This window comes from Protomyctophum parallelum, assembly GCF_964188405.1.
Source record: "Protomyctophum parallelum genome assembly, chromosome: 16".
Taxonomy (NCBI): Eukaryota; Metazoa; Chordata; class Actinopteri; order Myctophiformes; family Myctophidae; genus Protomyctophum; species Protomyctophum parallelum.
Genome location: NC_139711.1, coordinates 18,638,110 through 18,663,932, shown reverse-complemented (window position 1 = coordinate 18,663,932; position 25,823 = coordinate 18,638,110). Strand labels below are relative to the sequence as shown.

Here is a 25,823-nt window from a genome sequence, read left to right as displayed (position 1 = left end):
GGGTCCTTTTGGAACGATTATGAACCACTGAATCACATTATATACCAGGCTTACATGCAGCGGGGTTCGGATGGATGGGGTGTTTCTCTTTAATTCCGCAGCATCTGTCATACTGTATGCGGCCCTCCGTGTTCGTTCACTTCGGAGGGCGGGCCGTGCCGTGTGTGCAGACACACAATGACTGCTCGGAGTCTTTATCTCAACTCGGAGTCGGACAGTAGAAGAACTATAGGCTGGTATTGATGCGACATCATGGACCGATAGACAGGATCGAGATCGTGCTCGCACAACAACATGCACGTCGAGGCAGGCATTGCACTGCAGTCTGACCGATGGCCTATAAACGGCATTGACACAGGATTTTAAGGAATGCCATGCGATCATCATCAGTGCCTCCGGCGCCGTACAGCTGGCCTATGTCTAGATCTCCTCTGCTGCTGCAAGAACTGACGTCGGGGAGAGGAGATCCCAGAGCCAGACAGTGACTGTGTTTGTTGTTTCGTGTTGTGCGTGTGTCAGCGTGTGTGTGTTTGTTTGTGTGTGCGTGTGTGTGGGACTAATTGTTGATATTCTGCAGTCCTGCGTCTGTTACCAAAACGCAAAGGGCGAGATCGAGAGAGCTAGCAGATCCTAAATTAACGGACCAAGACGCGCTCGGCTCTCTCAAATAGGCTACTACCAGAAGAAGCCACAACCAAGAAAGAAGAAAGAACAGCGCGACACTTTTTGGGAGGAGGAGGGGGGGGGCTTTTTTCTTTCTTTCTTTCCAAGCGGGGTCACAAGATGATGTCGCTCATAGACCTGGACGACGACCAGCGGTGGGTCCCCACGCACGTGAATGTGACCGTGCTCCGCGCCAGGGGGCTGCGGACCAAGGGCAAGCACGGCAGCCGCTACCTCTACACCATCATCCAGGTGATGGGCACTGCATGGCATGGAGGGGGTCATCAATATTATGTCGATACACGGACACAATGTCTCCGTGGCATTGTGGCAAGAAAGACTTGACTGACTTTATTTTGATCTTGGTTCCCAAACTTTGTCATGTCAAGGACCCCCATATTGACACTAATTATTAGCCCGCGGACCCCCATTTGAAAAGATATTCCAGGGACCCCCATAAGAGAAGATTTTTACGGCTAGCAGTGATTCTCAACCCGTTTAATTTCAAGGACCCCCAGTTTGACAAGCATATTTGTCTACAGATCCACATTGATTTAATGGCATTTCTATCTCTGGGACCCCAATTTATATTGTATATAATCAATGTTAATTTAACTCAGAGTGTATAATTAATTTAACTCTGAGATATAGTTTGGTTACAAACTATATCATTTAGCTGAACTCACTCAAGGACCCCTGGGGGTCCCACTGTCTTAAGAGACCAAATTACTATCCAGGTCCAGGTTTTCTTCAGAATATGTATGACACTGATTGACTACACATTAGGAGTCCACTGGGACAGTGGTTCTCTAACGTTTTGTTTACAAGGACCCTCATAACCAGTGTGGAGCAGATGGAACCAAATGGACCTGTAATGGTCCATGTAGGGTTTTTAGCATCTGCTTTTAAAAACGTGCACTTTACCACACTATTCATTCATTACTTACTTTTAAAGATATTTCGGGCAAGTTTCATATTCATAATTTAGGCCTATACAGGTGAATTTATTATTATTATTATTTAATAGTTTGAGTGATTTCGTGCATTTTAGATTTACTTCACCTTCATTTAAATTGCATTGAATTCAGAGAGAGAGAGAGAGAGAGAGAGAGAGAGAGAGAGAGAGAGGATAGTTGTTTAGAGTTAACACTACAGAAAGTAGGAATGCACCAAAGTACCAAAACAATGTTATTCATTAGTAAACAATTCCTGAAATGGTAGGCCTACTTAGTGGTAGGCCTACTTATCATTTGTATTCACATGCTGACCATTTCATTTAACAAAATAATTTTAGCACTTTGGAAATGAACTATATATACATCTGGGAGTTTGATATACTACACTGATGAAGACAGCATTTTAGCATAACGATGAAGACATTGATGAAGAACTTTTGACCATGGCGACTTGGTAAACTGGCGAGTTCTCCGGTATTCCTTGCAGGTGGGGAAGGAGAAGTACACCACGGGCCTGGTGGAGAAGGCGGCGGTGCCCGAGTGGCAAGAGGAGTGCTGCTTCGAGCTGCTCCCGGGCATCCTGGAGGCGGGGGGCCGGGGCGACTACCCCCCGGGCAGCGGAGACCTGGTCCTCACCGTCATGCACCGCGTCCTCATCGGCCTGGACGTCTTCCTGGGCCAGGCCATCATCCCCCTGGACAGGATCTTCCAGGACGGCATGTGTCCCAGAGACGAGTGAGTACAGGCGCCTATAGCGTTTCACGGCCGAGCTACACCAGGCTTTTCAGCACACATGCACTTATAGTCTTATAGATCCGCTTTTAAAGTGCGCCTATGCAGGGCTCACGTTGGTTCGAGATCTGGTTCAGTTCTAGATTCTTGGAACCTTTCACGGAGCCGTCAACCTTTTCTTTTTGGTTCCAGTTCCGAACCAGCTTTTAGGGTCCTGAAACCAATTCATTGTCAGTGGAAACTCTCTGAACTGGTTCAATATTAGGCAGGAAAAAAGAACCGAACAGGTCCAACCCCGGTGGAAAAGGGGCGTAAGAGTTGGCCCGGTATATACCGATACATACCAGCATCGGAAAAGCTGCCGGTACCGCCTAAAATGCTGGTATCGGTATTGCGGCGGTCTATGCCGATCCGATGCCATGTCATTTATGGTGATATTTCATTTACGGTAATATTTAGTTTCAGTTGATGTTTCATGACTGTTTTATACTGTACTATATTTACATAATGATTTTACTAACTTTACCTTACTAACTAGCTGCACATTAACGATTAGTAATGGGATTTTTACTTATTCCATGATCCGTGTTTCATTTCAAGGACCACCATAACTCTGAGAGTGTACAAATGGAAGTGGTTCCATTTGTACACTTTCTGACTTGCAGACCCTGCAAGGGTCCATTTGGAACCCCCTCAAGGACCACGGAGGGTCCCTGGACCCCAGTTTAAGAACCACTGCCATAGATCATTTCAAAATTATTATTGAATTGGTACTCGGTATCGACCGACCGTATCGGAATCTGTAACGGGACGGGAAGGAATAACTGATATCGGTACATCGCAAAAAAATACCACCACCAGGTCTGTTGTTTACTGCTCACAGGCTGACCGAGAGAAATGGGTCATGTTGTCGGGCAAATCTGTCAGCACCACCTCAGAAACAAAGTCACACAACCACATTATCTTATAAAGCATGAATGATTTGTATTAATTGCTGCAACAATGTAGACAGACGCCATTGGTACAAACCGACCCTCAAATTATTTCTGCATGCATGTCTTAGACTCTGGCCAAACTCCAACCCCTATCTGAAAACCCATGTGATGACACATTCTTTTCTCAGTATGGCTTCATTCTATATGCGGTAATTGCAGTATGTACCTAAAACCATCTGTTCTGTCGCCTATCTGGATTGACATGGACATGTGGTGGTGGTGGTGGTGGTGGTAGTAGTATGTCAGCAGCCTAAGGCCATGTGTCACAGGTCACTATAGACCCCAAGCTTACTCTCAACTACAAAGTGGTCACACTGATACAGAAGCACACACAATTTAAATGATAACTTAATCATATATCCTTTATTTCTTAACATTGTCACACGATTGTCTGTCTGTCTGTCCGTCCATCTGTCTGTCCCCTTATTGAGGCTTAATTTTCTCTTCATGGACTGTCAATTAGGCTATTCTAATGTCTTCATATTGTCTCTGTCGGGTGAAAACCTCATATGTCCAAAACTGTTACTTTTCCAGGACTCAAATTCAAAACTAGCAAAAGTAGTAGAACCACGACCCAAAATGTGGCGCGTAGCGACACTTTATGAGCTGCTACTTTTGAGGCTTTCGTGTGATGCTGTAGTGTGATCACTGATCAAGTTGGGCGTTAATCTTATGAATTGCAGGTTTGACCACTTGAATGCCAGCATCTCTTCTGGGGAAAACAATCACCTTAAAAATCACACCCGTGTGAAGTGAGGGGCGCTCTTATCATCTTACAACATCGAGGACAAAACGAACATTAAACTCTGTTCATTGTTAACCGTCTTCCTGCCATTGCCGAAGCCCTTCGGCAATCAAAGCCTCAATTTGATAATACACCTTGCTGCCATTGCCGTAGCCCTTCGGCAATTATACTTTTATAGTGCATATGATCGATCGAGCCATAATGCTACTCACGTTAGCCGGTTAGCTAGCAGTTTTGTTAGCACTGCACTGGATCGTTCAGATTAGATCGCGGTCGCCATAAGAATCCATTCTATCCGTTTCTTTCAATCGCCTGTATCTCCTATTCCTTGTCCCAGATGGCATTTTTGGTCAAAACAGCGTTTCTTTGACGGCACAGAGCCGACGTTGTGGAGTGCTATATGTACCGGCATTGATTCGATTATGTAAACAAAGGTTGTCTTGGCAACGTAAAGCTGGCAGGGATAAGCTCACTTCCGGTTGAGGCAAAATGTGGCTTTTCAAAATAAGAGCTCAAATTAAAAAAATGCTGGCATGAATTAGGTCCTAATTTCTCAATAAATGGCAGCAGTAAAAGGGTTAATGGCATTTAATGTTTGTGTTTGACAAAGCAAACATTAAATCTGTAAATAGGAGGGGGAAGCGCCCCTCCAAAATAGCAGATCTACAAGCTCACACAATGCGTCGCATTGAATAAGCTTACGACGGGTCACATTGTAAGCTGAAAATAGTACTGTTGCAACCCAGGTCTGTTTTACTAAGATTAGAGGGTTTAAGGACTAAAACCCCACTGTATATCGTTGCTGTCCGACAGAAACCTCTTATCTTCAACACCCTACTTGATCACACTGCAGCCTCACACAAAAGCATCAAAAGTAGCAGATCCACAAAGCTCGAAATGCAGCTCAAAGCGACGCGTTCCGAGCTCGTGGATCTATACCCGACAACACCCATGTACACACAGGCGCATGTGGGTCCCCCCTAGCCCATCCCACAATGCACCGCATCACGATCTGATCTGAGATCAGGTGGTGGTGATGATGTTTGGACAGTTCGTGCTGTGGAGTGTGGAGACAGCGAGGCTGCTGTGGGAACCATGCGTGGGATGTGGGATGTAGCACTATGGGGACAGACGGGGGTGCAGACGTTGGTTAGACATACAAACAGTCCTACAGTCATTAGTCAGACAAAACCATGCTGCGAGTTAATAATCACCCGTGCTGCGAGTTAAAAATCACCCGTGCTGCAGGTTAAAATTCACCCGTGGCTTCCTGTGAGGTTAGGGTTTGTTTAAAGATGGAGTGCCACCATTTTTTTCCACTCTAAAACATGATCATCAGGTATTATTACAATATAAGGGGGATGAACTTTTTCCAAAAAGTGTACAGTATTTGTTAAAATCATGCTTTTATGTGGACACGCCCACCAGTTCATTAAGTATGCCTGGTTTGCCTGATGGGTGGTGATGGGTGGTGATCCACCTTAACTGAAGCCGCACCCACAGCTGTAGTTGTATGATAAAGGGGGAGGGGTTAGGGGAGGGGCTGATAGTGTGGTGTCACTATATTACAGTACTTCATTGGCCCGTTTGACTGTCAAGGCTTCAGCCTCCAGGAAGAAACCCTAAATACAAAGTTAATACACCATTGCACATAAAAACAACTCCAGGGTGTCTAATGAAGTACTGTCACCTCATAGACACATGGAAAACTGGAAAAATACAAAAATTGTGGCACTCCATCTTTAAGGTTTGGTGAGGGTGTCTGACTAATATTCTGTTCAGGAGGCTGCAGTTTGTATAAATCACTGACACAGATATACAGTTAAACCATTTTCAACACAGTCTCCACATTTTGGGGCCTGTCATTATAGAGGGGATGCACATGCATAAAGTCAATGGCAAATCGAGTGGCAAAGTGAGTGACAAAGTCAGTTTAATGTTGTTTAACGTCATTTAATGCAATCAAATACAACTTTTCTGTTTGGATGTATGGGCTGTCAAGGCCATGAAGTAGTTTTATGACACTCAGTAGACGTTCCCGCATAACTGAGTTTGATGATGTCACGCACATACCCTCTATACTATAGGCATGAATAAAAAAGTGTTTTTTAATACATAACCCTGTCACGATTATGACATTTTACATGATGGATAATTGTCACACAAATGATTGCAATGAGTCATTGAACATTATGCATAATAATGAGTAAAAAACAAGACATTTTTTAAGTATTTGCAGCGTGCAGTCAGAACAGAAAGCCTACAGATATTTTTGTTCTGAAAAATGTGAATCAGAGGTCAAAACTCCTCCATGTGTTCAGAAAGACTACTCTCCAGGAAATTGCTTTGCGGCACACTGTTATTATAATGCATTGTAGGCTAATGTATATCATTAACATGTCCATGATAATTAACTAAGCTGACAATCTGTCTAAGGGCCTGATCATACTATAGCGTTGGTTCCCAAACGTTTTTGCCCGTGTACCCCGTTACCTCCTGACTTAGCTGACAACACTAAGTCTCGTTGTATTTGGCCGAAAATGTAAATAGTAATAGTAAAATACTTTACTATGATTATGGCAAATTATCACAGCATGTCACTGCACTGAGAGACATGCAGCTGCTGTATACTCCCGCAGCTGCTCTATACATATCTTTACAGCAGTGTTTGACGTTTCTGCTACATAAAACTGCCATTACCCCTTTTCATGTCACCCACCCGAGGGCATTTGCGCACCACAAGGGGTGCACGCACCACAGTTTGGGAACCCCTGTACTATAGCGTCACACAAAAGCATCAAAAGATGCAAATCCACAAGCTTGAAATGCGGCACAAAGCGACACTACTTTTTGATCTGCTACTTTTGCTATTTTTGCGTTTGGGAAATATGAGTTTTCCACCCGACAGAGGTGATAATATTTCATTTACTGGGGTCTCCTAGGGCTCTATACTAGATCTGATCTCCCTTTAAATCAGAATTTGTTTTTAGTGTGACAATTACAGTTTACAGGTGGTGAAGCAATGGGTGAAATTCTTGTTTTCGTGCACGGCGTCCCATCGTTTTGTATATTGATTGATTGATTGAATTAATACTTTATTACTTATTAGTCAGTAATGTAAACAGCACGTAAGCAGTAAGACAGTCCTCTAGATCTACTATTTTCACAGTCACTACTTTTTTCTTTTTAGCACACCACGGTGACGTGTTGTGAGCTTGTAGATCTACTATTTTCATAGTCACTATTTTTTTTATTTTAAGCACATGTAAAGCCCAGGACTCGAACTTCATGGGTCTCCCACGTAAAAGTCCAACATCTTAACCACTAGACCAAAGGGATATCCTTATGGACCGGGGGAGACACACTTGTGAGCTTGTAGATCTACAATTTTCACAGTCACTACTTTCTTCTTTTAAGCACACAACACAGCGACATTGTGAGCTTGTATATCTACAGTATTCCTATTTTCACAGTCACCATATTGTTTTTATGGAATTCCTTTGATTATTTAGTATTTGATTGTAATACTTAGGCTACTAAACTAAGAAAATAAAGGGAGCATTTACTTGTGACCCATTAAATTGGTCCACTGTTTGGGAACCACTGGCATAGAGGATAGAGGTAGGGAGTGACACCAAATATCTATCTGAAAATAACCAATCTGCTGCTCACAGATCCCGGCTGTAGATAAGCTATTTTCGGTTATTGTTCTGCCCAGAATAGGGATGCTATAGGGTTCATGAGGTTAAGGTGTCTGACGCACAAGTACAATTACTCCCAAGTACTGTACTGTTTGAGATATTTCCAATTGTCAATACTTTCACTTCTCTGTCTTTGGTGAAAAAAATAAATAATAATAATTACTTTTGATACTTTAACTATAATTTTGTTGCCAATATCTTTTTTTTACTTTTACTCAAGTCAAATTGTAATCGCAGACTTTTACTTGTAACCGAGGTTTCTGCCCAACAGCAAACCAAAAGACACAAAGACACAAAGATACTAAGCTACACAGCATATTTCTTAGCTTTGAAGTTGAAACCAGCCCAAACGTCTTTGTAGCTGTTGCAGCCTCTAACGGCGGATGTATCTTTGTGTCTTCATGTCGCTGGCTTACATTGGAAAAAGAAAAATAATAATGGGAGCCTGCATCTTTGTAGCTGAGTCACGTTTTCACTCCCTATCAGATTTCGTAAACACTGCAGCTCAGTTCTTCAAGGTGCTGGTGGATGAAGAGATGTGGAAGAACGGCTTTAGCATAAATAAGTCAACATCACACTTAATAAATAGCAAAGCTGCAGTAGTGGAAGAAAGACTCACATATTTTGTTCTCAATTAAAAGTAGTAATACCACAATATACAAATGCTCTGTTACAAGTACGAGGCCTGTAGTCACATTTATTGATTTCAATAAAAGTGTTGGCATCAAAATGTACTCAATTTCAAACATTTGTCAAATTTGACACATTCTAATCTTGTAGATCGGCCCATTTCAAATAGACAAAACATAAAATAGGGCTTAATTGGTTAATGTATGTTTTGTAATAAAGTTCTATTTAAATTACTAATTAATTAATTGCAGCAGAGTATAAATGCAATGATATTTGCCACTTTGATAGTATGGACTAGAAGTATAACGTATCGAAAAATGGACGTACTCAACTCAAAGTGCCTCAGAATGAGATAACCATTAATTATTTCTCTCCGTATATATACGTACCCCCCAGCTAGGGGATGTTATTTGCTAAGTCTGTATAAATACAGACCCCAACGTATACTCCGTGTATATAAGGGTTGAGCCCCACGGCAGCTTTTAACATTGATCCGGTTGCTATGCAACGCCTCCGTCACCACCAGCTATGGGACGTTAAGGGTGCGTTCGGAAATGCGCACCGGGAGCGCACTCGCCTATTAGTTTGCATTGCACAGTGCGCTAAATCTGATGTCCGTTTACCTCGGTTACGAGCAGGATTTTAAAACCTCCATAAGTCGGAATCCAGGAAAGGAAAGGAAAGGTACTATGTTTACCCAGGGTTACTGGGCTAAGCTCATTAATGTACTTACTTAGTTACTTTCCATCACTGATTCTGTCTTGTCTCTGAAGTGAAACATGGAGCTGGTCTATAACTTTTGTTTGATGTGTGTTTATCAATAGGGCCTTTCATTAGAAGCACTGGCTGTGACGCACATTTGTTAACTGTCCCCAGCGACCTCCCACAATTTCCGAATGCTTCCATCATTCAGTCTGGAGCAACGGAAGCTCTGAAACTGATCAGAGGATAAATCAGATGCGACGCCTCCTCCTCGTTTTTCCTAGCCTATCGACGCATATACAGTAGTTGCTGTTTATTGCATATATGCATATATGTCAAGTGCCCTGACTGCCCCACTCCCCCATTCTGACTTTATTTTGAATGTCATAATTTGAAACAAATGTAATGAGACTAATGACTAATGAGAACGTATTGCTTATTTTACTGTCCAATGACTGGGCCAAGATATTGTGGAACATCTTGCTCCATTAGCATAAGACATTGAATGTAGGCCCCAAGCCCCCAGTAAGGTTATCCAATGTTGAAGCTTCCACTACCTACTACCGAAAAGTGGCACTGTAGCACGTTCATGGAGGTGGACGGACGTTCGGTGACGTCATGTGCGTAACGTGTGTAATCCCGAACCTCAAATTGGAGGTCCGGGCTGCTCTTCCGCTCGCTCGAGCCATTCAGTTATAATGGTACTTCCGGCACTCTTCCGGGTGCTTCAAAACGCCACTGAGCAAATTGAAATTAATAGCGGGGGGGGGGGGGGGGGGGGGGTCACTCCGGTCCTCCCTCTATCCTTTATAACTCTATATGGGGTAGGCCCACTACATTTCTGGTGTGTGAAATGGCACAAGGGACGGCCCCACAAAAAGACCACCCCCGAAAAACGGGGCGCACTCTGCACCCACACACATGTGCCCTTTCTGTGTTTGAGCTGCCCCCTCAGTGCTCTCTGCACGGCTCTGCGTCATACCCATCTAGTCTCAGGTTTCTGCATGTATCAAACCAAATGTCGGAGGTTTCAGAAGTAACATTGTAAACCAAATGGATTGCATCCTGCTGAGCTGCAAGCTGATGATTCTTTATCGTCAAAGATTATTATAATTGTTTGGATCTATGTATTATTTTAAGCTACATTACCTGGATCAATTATAACTTGACTTGTATCCATAGAGTTATAAATATATCTAGAGGACGGACTGCCCGCTTGTAGTACGGCTATTTTCACAATTCTTTCCCCTCTTTCTCATAATATTTGCCAATTTGGTCAATGAAAACCATCTTATTTTAGAGGTATTAAACATAATATCTTGAAGTTATACCCACTTCAGCCCTATATCCATTTCGGCCATTTGAAAATAACAGATCTCACAATGTGTCGCATCGCGTTATACATTTGAATCTGTAAATTCAGCAAATGTACTTTTGGTACTTGGTTTTGATGCCAAAACTTTTATACTTTTACTCAAGTACATTATGGACTTTTACTTGTAACGGACTACTTCTAGATTGCAGTATTGATACTGTAGCCTAGTATTTTTATTTAAAAATGTTCCAACAAGTTGACTCTTTTGAAAGCTTCCCCAGAAAACACTGATATAATCTGCAGCCTTCATCATCACAAAAGCTTTTTTCAGGCTTTTTTATTTATTTTTCAACAATAAAATAAAATATCTGCTAAAACCGATATACAGTATTATTTTGATATCTATTCGATACCGATATTGCATTTTAAGGCCAATAACACTGATATGATGACAGATGAATTGCCCATATCCCTACTATACTACAGTATGGCCATATGGTGATATCGGTCCCATGCTGCAATTAGTGTGAGACATCATATACCACCGTCGACATTGGAATGGAGCAAAGGAACAACGGAGCACAACATCTGGCTTTAATTGCAGGCCCTCCTCTCCTCTCCACTGCACTGTGCTCTCTGAAAGTCACAGTGAATTCCAACAGCGTTTATTTTGGCTCGTCGAGACACAGAGAGAGACTGGAAAGACTCCCACCACAGTCAGCTGTTTGGAACGTGCTCCTTGTCACACACACAGTACCGTACACCATACTGTAGTGTACAGCAAGCACCGGGTGGCAGGAGGGCGGTGTGGGGTCTTGGATTACAATACCCTGCTTGGAGACGGTCCAGCAAATCAGTAGTTGTCAAACTTTTGACCCCCACCCCCCCCCCATGTTTTGTACCAGGGACCCCCAGAAGATAATTTTACATCAGTTATTTGAAACTTGTACCGTAGTACCGCAGTAGATAGATAGATAGATTCTTTATTTTTGTGTCATGAACCCAAGGCGCCCAGGCCTAGCCCACATGGACTTATAGGACACACCGTACAAATCATTGCTTCAATATTGCATTTTGTACAAGAAACAGTTTTTCTTTTTCCTTTTCTTTTTTTTTACACAAACAAAACATTCTGCCTTTTCCCCCCATGCTTTGCATAAAAAGTCTGCTAAAGCAAAAATTCCTTTCCTAAAACAAAATTACAGTAGTCCTCTAACCAGAAAAAGTTAGCACAGATGGTTGTCACTTTACTAAATAATACATTCTTCATTATAATGGGCAGTAAAACAAAAAATTAATTTCATTTTCAATTTCTTTCAAATCACACAGTACTTCTATGCACCGAGGTCATTTGGTGCAGGGATTGTCTCTCTCTCTTTCTCTCTCTCTCTCTCTCTCTCTCTCTCTCTCTCTCTCTCTCTCTCTCTCTCTCTCTCTCTCTCTCGTGTTACAATGTTGGAAAGTACTCAAGTACTGAGATACTTTTACTTTACTTTTATTTCCAATTTTCAATACTTTTAGTGGAGTAAAAGTAGCTGAAAAGTAGTAGCTGAAAGCTTTAGTTACTGGTTACTTTGTAGTTACTGGTTGGTTCGGCTATTTTCAAAAGATTTTTATACATACAGTATGACATACGATCTGCACACAGAACATACGTTTTGCACAAAGAGTACATTTACCTTTGGTACTTTAAGTACACTTGAATTCCGGACGTTTACTTGTACCTTAGTATTTCTAAATGCTAAGCTTAGTTGTGTGTATGTGTGTGTGTGTGTGTGTGTGTGTGTGTGTGTGTGTGTGTGTGTGTGTGTGTGTGTGTGTGTGCGTGTGCGTGTGCGTGTGCGTGTGCGTGCGTGCGCGCGTGCGTGCGTTCGTGCGTGCCTTTGCAGGTGGCTCCGGCTCCACTCCAGGGCAGGCCGCAAGGAGAAGGAGCGCGGCGAGCTGCAGACCACCGTGCAGTTCACACGCAACAACATGACGGCCAGCATGTTCGACCTCACGCTCAAGGACAAGCCGCGCTCGGCCTTCGGCAAGCTCAAGGACCGCATGACGGGCCGCAAGCGCGGCGACGTGCAGGAGTCCTCCTCGGCCATCGTCCCGGGCCGCTTCGCCGCCCTGTCGGGGTCCCTGGGCCAGCCGTTTGGGGAGGGGGGAGAAGGAGGGGATGAGTCCAACAGAGACGTGGTGCAAGTGCCTGAGGAGAAGAGGAGCAAGATGAAGGACTTCTTCAAGGGGAAGCTACGCAGGTCTGGCTTTTCATAGGCCTAATTATTTTAGATAATTATCGCAATTGTTTTGAGATGGTTTGAGCAATGAGTTCAAGATCGTTTCCATTAATTTGTGTAAATCAGTGGTTTTCAACCCTTTTCATGTCAAGGTCCATTATTTATTCTGCATTTACATTTAGCATCTCAGACCCAAAACTTAGAATATTTTGTTGTCGTTGAATAAGATGTCCACAATTCCACGATGTATTGATGTTGGGTTAACGATCTATAAGGGTTCATTTGGCTACCAACTCTACATCATTTAGGTTTAATTGGGGACCACCTGGAACCCCAATCGAGGACCACTGGTGGTCCCCGCCCCCGGACCACTGGTTGAGAACCACTGGTGTAACTGATTGATCGTGTGAAACAGCTGATCAAGAGCTCACAGCGTGTTTTATCTCGACGCGTTGTGATTGAACTTTATACTTCATATTATTGTCTCCATTGGGTGGAAACCTCACATGTCCCAAACATGTGACATTCGCGCCGTGTTTCGAGCCTGCCAATCTGCTACTTTTTATGCTTTATTAAAGTAATTAAGACATTTAATTTGGATTCATATGGAAAAATGGAAAAAAAGCAATAAAAAGTCTCAATTAACCGTCAACCGTACTGTAGGTCCGATGACACCCGGTCCTGCTCGTCGCTGGCCTCGGAGAGCAGCTTGTCATCCATGGCCAGTGAGACCCCGTTGCCCAGTCTGGACCTCCTGGCGGACCCTCCCAGCTCTCCCATCTACAGCCCAAAGCTCAAAGTAGACTCCCACTATGGAGAGACAGACCTGGCCAAGAAAGGTAAGCTCAAAGTAGACTCCCACTATGGAGAGACAGACCTGGCCAAGAAAGGTACTGCTTTAATTCTCATTCACAGTGTTGGAAAGTAAGTAACCAAGTGTACATTTACTGAAGTACTGTACTTAACCCATTTTGACCTGAGATCAGATTCTAAAAATGTCTTCTACATCCTGACAGTTTTCTGAAAAAGCTATGTTTCTATGTCAGTCGTTCTTCGATTTTTCAAAAATAGCAGACCTACAAGCTCGTAGCGCGCCACTCGGTGGCACGCTATGAGCTTGTAGATCTGCTATTTTTCAATAGCTAAAGCATAAAGGCCTATTCATAGTCTGGATTTTCGGTGGTGAGCTGACCACCGGAGCTGAAATAACGTTGAGCGGTGGTGAATAAAAACAGAGAGAAGGGCTGGAGCGGTGGTGATGGTTTGCTCTTCACCGCGGCTCGTGACGTCATGTTGTAGTTCGGTGGTCACCTAACCACCGAAAATCCAGACTATGTATGAGCCTTAACATGATGCTAACACCAAAAGGGGTTCCCGCCCAAAATGGTACAATTTTGAGGTATTTGCACTTTTCTTGAGTATTTCCAATTTGCAATACGTTTACTTCTACTCCAGTACATCTCAGAGGCAAATATTGTACTTTTTATTCCACTACATTTATTTGAAAAACTTTAGTTACCATTTGAAAACAGCCGATCTACAAACTCACAATGCTTGCGATGCGTGGCATTGTGAGCTTGTAGATCTGCTATTTTCAAAAGACTTTTATACATTTGAATACTTGAAATGGGACATTCTGCTCAATGAGTACTTTTACTTTTGGTAAAAACTAAAAATCTATTACAGTATTCTGAAAATGTTTGCCTATAGTGTCAAAATTGGGTATGCCAGGTTGAAACTGAAAGTAGTTAACCTAACCTACGTCAGTGGTTCCCACACTTTATTCACGTCAAGGACCCCCAAATTGACACTAATTAGCCTGCGGCCCCCATTTGAAGAGATATGCCATGGACCCCCATAAGAGAAGTTGTTTTTTTTTTTTACGTCTATAGCAGTGATTTTCAAACCGTTTAATTTCAAGGACCCCCAGTATGACTTGCATTAGTCTACGCATTTCCATCTCTGGGACCCCCAATTTATATTGTAAAATCAATGTTAATTTAACTCTGAGAGTGTACAAATGGATTGAATACTTTATTCGTCAGAAATGTACAGTAAGACATTAAGGCTAAAAGGATAACAAAAAAGCATTTTACAGTAAGCAGGAACAATACAAGGTAATACATCAAATACATAGTCATCAAGAATCCTAAGCAAGCTCAGAACCTAATATCTGTCTAACAGTAGATTATCTGTGCAGTGAGGCTTGATTGATGGATGGCTGTCAGTCAGGGCATTCCACATTTTGGTGACAGAGTTAGTAGAATGAGACTTTTCCCTTAAAGCTAACCCTTGTCGTTCCGTTTTTTCCAAAACAGTGCTCACCACCCAGCACACGACGAAGGTGCTGACCCACAAGCGGGCCTTCAGCGATGGGGCCAGTCGGATCACGACCACGGCCAGCGTGTCCCGGCCGCATCATCCCGCCGTGGAGTCCGTCATGGGCCATCAGACCCTGACGCAGTCCAAGTCGTCTCTGTGCATCAACGGGAGCCACGTCTACGACTCGGAGCCCTCCACCCCCAGGAACGCCTCGTCCAAGCTGGTCCTGCTGGAGAAATGCTCGCCGCTCTCCCGGTCCCTGCAGAACCTCACCAAGCGTGGCGGGGGAGGGGAGGACAGAGGCCCCTCTGCCGCCGGCGAGGGCAGACGCTGGTCCTTCGACAAGGGGAAGAAAGAGGACAAGGAGGACGGGTCGTCGTCGGTCCCCCAGGTTCAGAGCGCCCGCATCGGGTCTTGTCCCGCCACGCAGCAGCCGGTGGCGACGCCCTCCACGGCTGGCGTGGTTTCCCCCGATAAAGGGAAAAAGATGAGAAAGACGTTGTTCTCGACGGGAGGAGGCAGGAGCGACTCTCTCCCAGCCAAGTCGGAACAGAGTCAGGCCGGTTCATGGGCTCCTGAGGGCAGACTCAGGGGCTGGTTTGGCTCCGGTGACTCCCAGAACAAGCCAAGGTGAGTGACGGTCATTGCGAAGACTCGACTCTGGTTCCCGACAGGTTTGAAATAGCGTTTTTCTTTTCTGACATTCGAGGCACCCCCCCCCCCCCCCCCCCCCCCCCATTGATATGATTTAGGCCACGGACCTCCATTTTGTACGATGTCTGGGACCCCACCTTAACGGTCCATTTGGTTCCTAACTATCAATCATTTAGCTGTGGGACCCCCTGGATCGAACCCAACCCCACCCACCCTAAGGAAACCAGGGGGGTCCCTACTCCCCACTTTGAGAACCAGTGGTCTAGAGTTGTGTCTCTGCTGCCCCAGCTCCTATGCAATGCAAAATGTCATATTTTCCTTCATATTAATGGCATGTTGCCCCATACATAAACACACATCTCATACAGTATTTCCCACACCATACGATTTCAAATATCAGGCCCGGAACAAAATTCTATTTCCATTTTCATCTCTTGAAACACTTTTCACTCTGGCATCACTAGTTTGGTGCATATTATTTTAAGCGAAAGATGTATAACTTTCAAATACTTTTTTCAACATTTCCAAAAGAATTGTGAAAATCGCTTTATCCGTCTTTCTTTATCACAGTTGCAATATCATTGTGGCGTAGGACTTGAAAAAGAAAAGTGAAATATATGATGTGGGAAAAATCATTTTCATGCTGCGCTCACCCAAAATGAATAACTGCCAATGTTGATGGCTCAAATCCTGAATGGCTAAAAGCACTCTTATTTTTCATTAAGACATTTTCAATTGCGCTTTGCTTTTAAAAAAAAGAAAAAGAAAAAAGTATTTATGTTGCTGTTTCCATAATGATATAATTTTCTGATCTCTGTTTATTTTAACGTCCATTGACCTAAGATAGCTTGAGGCTAGTCAAGCATTTCAATAGTGTAGCAGAAAGAATAGTCACACCCATTTGATCTGGGGAGTATCTCGAAACATTGTCGATTGGTCATTTTCTTTTCCTTCTGTATGTGTAAAAACAAAGATGCTCCTCCATTGACTGGATGGTACAGTATTAACTAAGAGGACTACTTTTACCTTATTTCCTCCACAGGCTGGAAGGTTCTCCTAAGGTAGAAAGCAGCTCAGATGCACTCTCCCCTCCCTTCCCTCCCCGGTCACCCATTCATCACCCCCAGACCTCCTCTTCCTCTGCCTCGCCCACCCACGTCCCGCCCGAAAGTCACGAGAGTCACGCCTACAACCCCTTCACCCCTACTTCCTCCCCCTCCCCGACGCCACCCATCTCCCCCTCCAACCCCTTCCTCCCCCGAATGCAGCGTAACCCCTTTTTTGTGGAGCTTATAGCCGAAGAGTCGCGCAGGTCTCCTCCCCTCGTGTCCTCCTGCCCGCCTTGCATGGCTCTGCCCCCCTCCTCCCAGCCATGCATCCCCATCCCTGACCACGGTGACGTCACCGCGCCAAAGAGGGTGCCCTCCATACGGCGGGAGCGCCCCAGGGCGGTAGCTAGGCAGGTGTCACTTCCTGCCATGCTCCCGAGACCGGTCACGCCCGTCTCCCTCGGTCATTTCACCCCTCGCTCCATGTCAGACAGTGGGGGAGAACAGTGGGATGACTCCTTTGATGCGTTTGCCTCCAGCAGGCTCAACGTGCCTACGAGAGCGCCTCACCATCATCGGAAGCCTTTGACGGCTGAGAGACGAGGAAAACCGCCTGACGAACACGACGTCGAAGGGCTGGAACCGCCGCCGCTGCCTCCACGGAGGCCGCTGAGAAGTGCGTCGAGCGAGTTGTACTCCAACAGCTGGCTGCACAGAGGTCAGGAGCTCGCCGTCCAGAAAGAGGCCTGTCTTCTGTCACAAACCGGCGCAGCGTCCCGCCAGCGCGCCAGGGAGGAAGAACAACAACGCAAAAGAAACACCCCGAGCAGTGCGTCTCTGTCTCCGGACCCTCCGACGGCCAGTGAGACGTCTGGGTCGCCCAGCGTTCGCTCACCGTCCAACGACGCCAGTTCGGCCCCTCTGTCCGGGCTCCCGTCCGATTCAGACAAGCTGAAGAAGTTCAAGTATGAGCCATTGGAGGATGACACGCACGGTTGGAAGGGGATGCTGTTTGAACAGGACCTGTACGGTCGCATTGGCAGCACAGGAGGCTATGGCGAGCCCAGAGCAAACGATGCACTTTCATCAGGAGCTCCAGAGGAGCTTGCCGGAAACCAGATTGCATCAAAGAGCACGGCGGCTCCCTCTCAAGAAGCTGACATCATCACCGGGCCTAAAATGCTTCTTAATAGTGAGCTGACTGTTGCCGACCTTCTCAGCATGTCCACTGATGCGACGGCTCCTAAATCAAACTCAAAAGCATTAAGCGTTACTCCTGTTACATTAGAGCCTGTGGTATATTCTCCCCCTGTTCATCCACCCCAGCCGCAAACAAGTGAAAACAATAACTTATCTTACTCTCTGACTTTGGAAGATCTGAATATGAATGTGAATAACTTAGACTTTAGTTTTATTGATTCCGAAGGCTCCACTCCGTCAGAAACAACAGCAGACACTCTCAGAGGTCTCAAAGACTTAGTTGGTGAGAGTTTCCCACAACCGCAGGAAGATTCACACGTAGCTATTTACCATGAGGGCACAGGGGTCACACCTGAGTACATGTTCGCTTTACAAAACGCGACATCCGAGATTAACTCGTCCCTAGTGGACATGAGCGTATCGCCTGACAGAATGTGGCCAGCCTCCCCAGTTAGTGAAGAAGACACAAGCGAGAACATGTTTTCTTTGTTAGACATTAACTCATGTGGTCAGTCCGACCTCGAAACTGAGCCCAGACCGGTCCGTTTGAAAGGAGAAGTGGAATTGAGACAAACAGACGACACATTCGACAGTAACGGTAACGCTGAAGTCAAACTGCAGGCCACCTCTCACCAGATTGGGTCGTCGTCGTTTCCCAGGGTGCTTAGCGCGCGCTTGAGGCCAAAAGGAGCGACCCAGGAACACGCCGATGTCAGTCCATGCAGTTGGAGCAAAAACGATAAATGTAACGGCCTGTTGCATCCTGTGCGCAGGACTTCAGAGACCGGTGAAGGACCATTCTCATATCAACCTGCTAATTCATCTCACTCGTCTTCCCTGACATTAGATAAAGAGTCAACCTGTGTGACAGATAATTGTAAACCAGTCATTTCTTCATTCGAAACCCGTAGTATACAGTCAATTCATAACAAAACCGGTACGACGGAAAACTCCTCGTCAGGAGGGCAAGGGGCAGCCACCGCCTTCGAAGACCTCCATGTGAGGGTAGCGCCAAACTTCACCCCTTCAAAGGCAAAGATTGGCCAATCTTTGCAAGACCCCGCACCACCACCACCACCTTCCTCTGTTTCCATCCCCCCTGCTGCTGCTGCCCTCCTCTCCCCGTCCACTGACAGTATTAACGCACCACCGGCTAACCACCACCCGCACCCTACCCCCCCCGACCTGCACCCCGCAGCCACGAGGCCTAGTGCAGACACCAGCGCCACTACTGCTGCTACTACTCTGGCGGTGGCACTGGTCAGGTCAGCCCTCTCCTCCGCCTCCTCCTCCTCCACCTCCTACACTGTCCAGTCCCTGGTCGATGCACGGCACACACTTTTGCCTGAGGAGACACAGCCTGCTATCAGCTGCTACCTGCCCCTTCAGGAGAGCAGGTGAGATAACCCTCACGATGAGGGAAAAGAGAAAAAATTAACAAAAGCTTGAATGAACTCCCCTTTATGACAGTGGTTCTCAAACGTTTGTGCGTCAACGACGCAGACCCCCTCCTCCCATCTGAAAAGGTTTTGTGCCAGACAGGGACTTCCAAGAACAGAAGATTTATGTTCATGATATTTTCCAAAATTACTCCAACTTTTTTTTTAAATATTTTCAAAAAGCATAGCATATTATGTCCAAGCTTGGAGCGTGGGCTACGCTGCGCAAAGTATCGCGCTATGAGCTTGTAGATCTGAATAGCCAAAGTAAATGGATAATGTAGCTAAAATGATTATGGTGCTACTGTGGTGCTGGGGACACTCCGGGAATCCCCCCCGGTAAAAACAGGACGTGAGTTGGCACTGTACTTGGTGCCTACTTTTTCCTCTCCCCCTACACAGAATCTCTTCGCCGAAAATAGTCTATCTACAAGCTCACAACGTGCTGCGCTGTGAGCTTGTAAATCGGCTATTTTCGGCGACTGTTGCACCCCAACCCACCCCCCCCCCCCCCCCCCCAGGTGAAACAGGGGATTTAGCCAATTTTTTACTACCAACTATACATATTTTTACTAGTATGTTTTTAGTATGTTGTTTATTATTGTTTGTTTTTGCTGCTCTGATTCTTTATTTGTATGCCACTGAAACCAACCATTTCATCCAAAGCCTTTGGATGAAACCTGTTGTGCATGGTTCTTTGCTTTGCTTCATTTTTTTATTTTGTGTATATCCACATCACATGTTTCAGTTAAACTTTTTGCTATGTGTTCGCATGCTGAGTTCTGCCTGAACTTTGCTGCTACTTTCACTACCTGCTGAATGTAAGTCTCCCGTATCATGTTGGGTACTGTATGGGTATTTCTCTGTTTAAAAAGTGATGATTGTGTGCTTTTACTCCACTAAAATTATTTCAAAATCTAGAACTTGATTATTAATACAAAGCATAGGCCTACATTAACCACTTTTAATTTAACTTTTAATTAACCAATATTGGCCATTTGAAAATAGCCATGTGAGCTTGTAGATCTGTTATTTAAAAAAGATGTTATTTTTTTATAGATTTGAAAACTTGAAATCGGACCTTCTGTATATAGGACTTTTACTTTTGGTATTCTACAGTAAGTACATTTTGATGCCATTTGAGTACTTTTTCCACCACAGTCAGCAACAGTAGGTTCATTAGCGGCAGCATTTGATCGTCCTTTTATCGTCCTGGGTTACTAGGGGGTTCCAAACGGACCCTTAAGTGCAGACTGCCGGTGCATACTACCCTTTTAGAGATAAATAAAATCGGTTCGGGAGGTTCGCGATTTTATTTTGTCTCTAAGATTCTAATAGTATGCATCAGCCATTACAGGTCTGTAACTCTGAGTGTGTACAAATGGAACCAAAAGGATGCTTATACGGGTCCTTATAGGGGAGGGTCCTCAAAATCTAAAAAAGTTTGAGAACCACTGCATATCGCTGTCGAAATATTTAGCCAGTTTTTTTAGTTATTTCATTTGTTATGTTAACAATAATACTGAGGTGTTTACTTGCGACCACCAATGCAGCCCACATCCAGTGAAGCCTTTAACCAGTACAGCCACTCAGCCTGAGAAGAAAGAGGGCCGTTCCGTGCTGGAGAAGCTCAAGTCCACCATCCACCCGGGCCGCGCTGCTCAACAGACTGCTGCTGCTGACGCTGATAAGAGCCAGGTACTGGCCACACACACACACACACACACACACACACACACACACGCACACGCACACGCACACACACATACATACATACACACATACAAGAACATAAGTATTTCAGGTTACATAGTTACATCCAAGGCATGATGTCCGACAAGCATGCCATGTCACCCGGGACTCAACGGGCACAAGGTGTAGTGTCTCCACCATACATGGCGGCTGATATAGCCTAGCCTCTGTACCCAGGCTTTTATTTTCCTTCGCATTCGGCTCGGGGGGAACGAGACACATTTCCTGGTCTAGGAGTGGGAGTGAACTACAGTGCAGAGGGTGTTGCTCGAAATATGGCGACGTCATTTTTCTCCGCTGTTTTCTACCAGGGAGGGTAGGGGCGGGCACTCAGATCAATTGATCAATGATCAATACAGCGCTTGCTACCTTCGCTACCCGCCCCTCTAGACCGGAAAGCAAGCTGGCTGGGCCAGGATAGGCGGCTGCCAATCATAGCAGAGACAGCACTGCACTCTGCCAGCCCTCATGCCTCGTTTCTGAGCATCCCAAGTTGTAAAAACAACCAGTTTTTGTCCCAAAGTCCGCAAGACACCCCCCCCCCCCCAGCCAAAAACAACGTTGACAACCCCTGCTATACAAATAAAAACTTGCCTTTGCCTTGCCCCTCGTTCAGGAGGCCACCGCCGCCACAGCGCAGCAGGCGGCCCTGCAGTACCAGAGCCTGAGCAACATGGAGCTGATCTCGCTGCTGCTGCAGCAGGAGATGGACCTGCAGAAGCAGCAGACGGCCTCCGCAGAGCAGGCGGCGCTGCTGGGCAAGCGCGAGGCCGAGCTGCGCAAGGTGAAGACGCAGGTGCGCGACCTGGAGGACTACATCGATAACCTGCTGCTGCGCATCATGGAGCAGACGCCCACGCTGCTGCAGGTGCGCGGCATCGCCCGGCACAAGTGACCGACGGGACGGACGGACGGAGGGACGGACGGACGGAGGGAGCGTTAGCCGCTGTGCGCGCGTACACTTAAAGGGGCATGATGACAGGCTGTTTTTTTGCCCTTTGTTTTCCCGTTCAGGTTAAAAAACTACAGTAGATTAACCCTTTGAAGACCTGAGACCAGATTCTTCTAAATGGTCTTCTAAATCCCAATCTGGGAACCCATCTGCAAAAAAAGAAGGAAAAACAGCGCCTTCTGCTGTTTGTTTCCTTGAATTTGCCTCTGGAGGCGGACCACAATAGAATGTGTATAACAGGATGTTGGCCCACCATCAGCCCTCCACTTCCTTTGGGGCGCCTATGTTTTCATTCCCACTATCAACAATGTATACACATTCTGAATGGCCCTGCTGACAGAATCAGTAGCATAGCTCAGAGTCTGTTCTTGAGAGATGATCTAAATCCTGATCTGGTGCTCAAACCTTTTCATGTCAAGAACCCCAAAAATTATATGTAATTGGCCGCCGACCCCCATCTGAAAATGTGTTGTTTCAGGGAGGGGTTAAAGGGGCATGACAGGTTGTTTCCTGTTCAGGTTAAAAACTACAGTAGATTAAAAAACATGAGTTAGATTTGCCTACGTGTGTCGAGTGTCATTAGTGTGGTTGCTGTAGGCGACACGCCGTTGTTCCGAGGTCTCAAGGTCCGAGAGCAAGTAAACCAGTTTTTTTGTTAACCTTTTTTTGTTCATTGAGTTAATGGACCTTTTTTGTAACCTTTTCTATAACCCCAACAGAACATGTCTGATTGGACAATATAATGGCCAATCACGCGAGGGCAGAAGTGCGCCGGAAGGCAAGCTGCCATTGGCCATAGTGGCCGATCACAGTGCGTCTTTTCCAGGACTTAGCCATTCAATTCAAATGAGCTTTATTGGCATGAGAAAACAAACGTTTACATTGCACAATCTATGTAAAGCGCCTTGGATACAGGCGCTATATAAATGCACCATTTACCATTGCCTCTGATTGTCCTACCGAACCTCCCCTTCTATGACGCACATATGTCATGTTTTTAACCTTGCTGTAGTTTTTAACCTGAAACTTCAAAATCAGCCTAGGGTTTCATGCCCCTTAAAGGGGGATACCACCCGTTTTCAACATTAAACTAAGTCACTACTATAACAGAGCTGTGGAAATAATTAAAAGCCCCAGCTTCTGTATTGCCTTTTTTGGGATAGTGTGATCAGTAAGGCATTATATGGCTGCTGGGGCTGAACATAGTGTAACAAGTCTTCATTTTATATTCATGCCGCACCGTTTCAGCTGGAAGTGAGATTCCCCATTCTGCAGGGTAAAGAATACATCGGCCCTAAATTTCACTGATCACTTGAGCTGGATATGGACTCTTCAGTCTTATTCTCAACAGCTCTTTAAGGTTTAATGAACACACTTGAACACAGTTTCTGAAAATGGGCAATCTATAAGCTCACAGCACCTCGCAGGGTGATGCGTTGTGAGTTTGTAGATCGGCTATTAAACAAACTCAAAATTATTCCGATTTGTTTATGTAAATTTTTCCCCATAATGACATGCCCTAAACTGGGATTGTTAGGGTTAAAGGGCTTAGGAACAGTTACAACTCTAACTCTAAAGTGTTTGATTGATGCAAGTTATTTGTATCTTGAATGCAGAGACAGGGTCCATATTGATCACTCTTTTGGAAATCAAAATTCCTATGTATATATATTTTTTCCTGCATGTGAGATTTAAGATTTCTGATGTTGTAGAAATCACTGTTCGTTCTAGGAACTGGCGGTGCCACACAAACACCCGATTTCAGTCAGCCAAGTCTTCCCACTGCTAATACTGCCCAGTTTGATGTGGACACGACATAACCCATAACATAATGCATGCTTCTTAACCGTAAGACATTTTGGTACGAGCATCAGAACATATGTCTGTCGGGCACAAATATTTTATGTTCAAAACTGTTACTTTTCAGGAAATTAAAAAAAGAAAGAAAAAAGAAGTTCCAATGAATCAAATGTAGTTATTATTTAATCACACACTCTTGTTGATACTTTGCACTGGTTCAATTATTTATTAAAAAAACGAAACAAAAAAACAGACAGACAGACAGACTTAAACACTTTCACTTTCAAATAGCGAAAATAGCAGCTTTACCAGTTTGCAGATCAGCTATTTTCACTGTTTCTGCGCTACACTCTTAAGCGACAAAAATTCACAGCTTTAATTAATGGGGAAAACAAATTCAAAGGTTGAAATAATACAAGGTCCGACAGCAAGGTACCCGACAGCAATGAGATACAAATGGCTATCTCTCACCCGCTTCATAGAATAAAGTAACATAGGCTACTCAGCTTTTGTCCATTTAAAATAGTCAAAGCCTTTTTTACATACGCACTAAAGAATGAATAGGCTAAGTACATTTGATTTGCTGTTCAGAGTTTCAAATAATTACTCTGGCATAGTATGATGCTTTAATTAACAACAAAAAACGTAGCTTTTTGTCAGCTGCATCAAATGCCAGTTGGACACAGGTTTACTTGAGATGATTTCATATTTTGAAGGGGGGAAAAATAGAAAGAAATGCTTTATAGAAAGAAAAATGGTCAAATCATAAATTACTGCAATCCAATATGAATACTAAGAGAGAGAGAGAGAGAGAGAGAGAGAGAATGAGTGATTGACTGGAAAAAATAGAAGAATTCTGCGTTACCATTGCTGCATTATAAGACACATAGTCAACCTTACAATCTGTCTTGGAAGAGCACAGTCTTTTTTATGTTTTATTCCCAAGTAATGTTTGGGGTGTTTATTACGTATATTTAAGTTTTATTATTTCTAAGAAATGTTGCCACTTTATATCGTTTGGTTACTGTTATGTTTTGAGCTAAAAAGCTAAACTAAATTGCTGGAGAAATTACAAAGGAAGTATGTGGTGGCGAAGAATGTATTAAATTATTTTGCTACGTTTATTGTGTTGTCATAATATTGTATTCTCTAATTCCACTCTGGTTGATTGTAGATCACAGCGACGCTTCACATGGCCGCAGTACTGTAATTAAGTCAAATAAAATGCAGATAAACAATGAAAGTTTTCAAGCTCTTCTGTAGGCTTAGGCTAATATGATGATGAATAAATGGCTCTCGATTATTAACCTACATGAGCCAGATTAAGTCAGTTATCGGTTGTAATTATTGGTTTCAATAGGCTATATTTACAGTTAATTGCCCAGCCCTATTCTAAAGTCTGTTTTGCATGGATGATATGAATACAGATGTGAGAGACATGCCCACATGTGTGTGCCTGCCCTTAATTGCCTTGGACACAAGGCACCAAATTATTTTGGGGATTATTAAAAAACTGAATGGCTGGAAAATGGAAATTGAGTTTACATAGTACACATGCATAGCGGCCAATTTGTATTGGGGGTGGGGAGTAAGGCGGGGTTGCAAGACATGGCCAAAGCATTTCCCCCCCCACCCCATGCAGCCAAAAACGTTGAGAACCCCTGTTGTATCCAGAAGAAGGGCCTCAGCTGGCTAGAAGAAGTGCACAGGGGGAGTGACTGTCTTGTTGTTCAAGGGCATGTTAAATCCATAATGCTGCTTCAGTGTGGGGCCACTCGGCAAGCATCATAGACTATGAAGCAGTGGTTTTGCTGGTCAGCAGAGTGCACTGTATGCAACAAAGACGGAGGCATTGCATGCTCAGCAAACTGCTCACACTGCTATATGACTCAAGGTGTAAAATGCACTGTGGTGGAAAAAGTACTCTTATTGTTTTACTTATAAGTAAAGGTGTCAATACTGCAATTATAAGGTCCGTAATTCAAAATATA

General features: G+C 44.5%; 1 protein-coding gene and 1 long non-coding RNA gene across 3 annotated transcripts in view; one reads left to right on the top strand and one right to left on the bottom strand.

Moving 5' to 3' along the window:
- Positions 1 to 25,823, bottom strand: part of LOC310873884 — a 414,042-nt gene that overhangs the window by 104,304 nt on the left and 283,915 nt on the right. The gene's annotated exons all lie outside the window — the stretch shown is intronic.
- rab11fip5b (RAB11 family interacting protein 5b (class I)) lies at positions 164 to 24,954 on the top strand. 2 transcript variants are annotated; one of them, XM_083786149.1, is made up of 8 exons: positions 164 to 915; positions 2,107 to 2,354; positions 12,329 to 12,685; positions 13,328 to 13,503; positions 14,983 to 15,616; positions 16,683 to 19,286; positions 20,882 to 21,026; positions 21,697 to 24,954. In XM_083786149.1, the coding sequence occupies exons 1-8, from the start codon at positions 784 to 786 to the stop codon at positions 21,973 to 21,975; spliced, it is 4,575 nt and encodes a 1,524-aa protein (XP_083642275.1). In that variant the 5' UTR covers positions 164 to 783; the 3' UTR covers positions 21,976 to 24,954. The 2 variants fall into 2 exon arrangements, with proteins under 2 accessions (XP_083642275.1, XP_083642276.1); XM_083786150.1 differs by lacking the exon at positions 16,683 to 19,286.

Excerpts from the sequence above, each read along its gene's own strand:
- rab11fip5b (XM_083786149.1), top strand. The coding sequence starts at position 784 with ATGATGTCGCTCATAGACCTGGACGACGACCAGCGGTGGGTCCCCACG. Across the intron at positions 916-2,106 it reads ACCTCTACACCATCATCCAG|GTGGGGAAGGAGAAGTACAC; the intron begins GTGATGGGCACT and ends TATTCCTTGCAG. Across the intron at positions 19,287-20,881 it reads CTGCCCCTTCAGGAGAGCAG|CCCACATCCAGTGAAGCCTT; the intron begins GTGAGATAACCC and ends CCACCAATGCAG.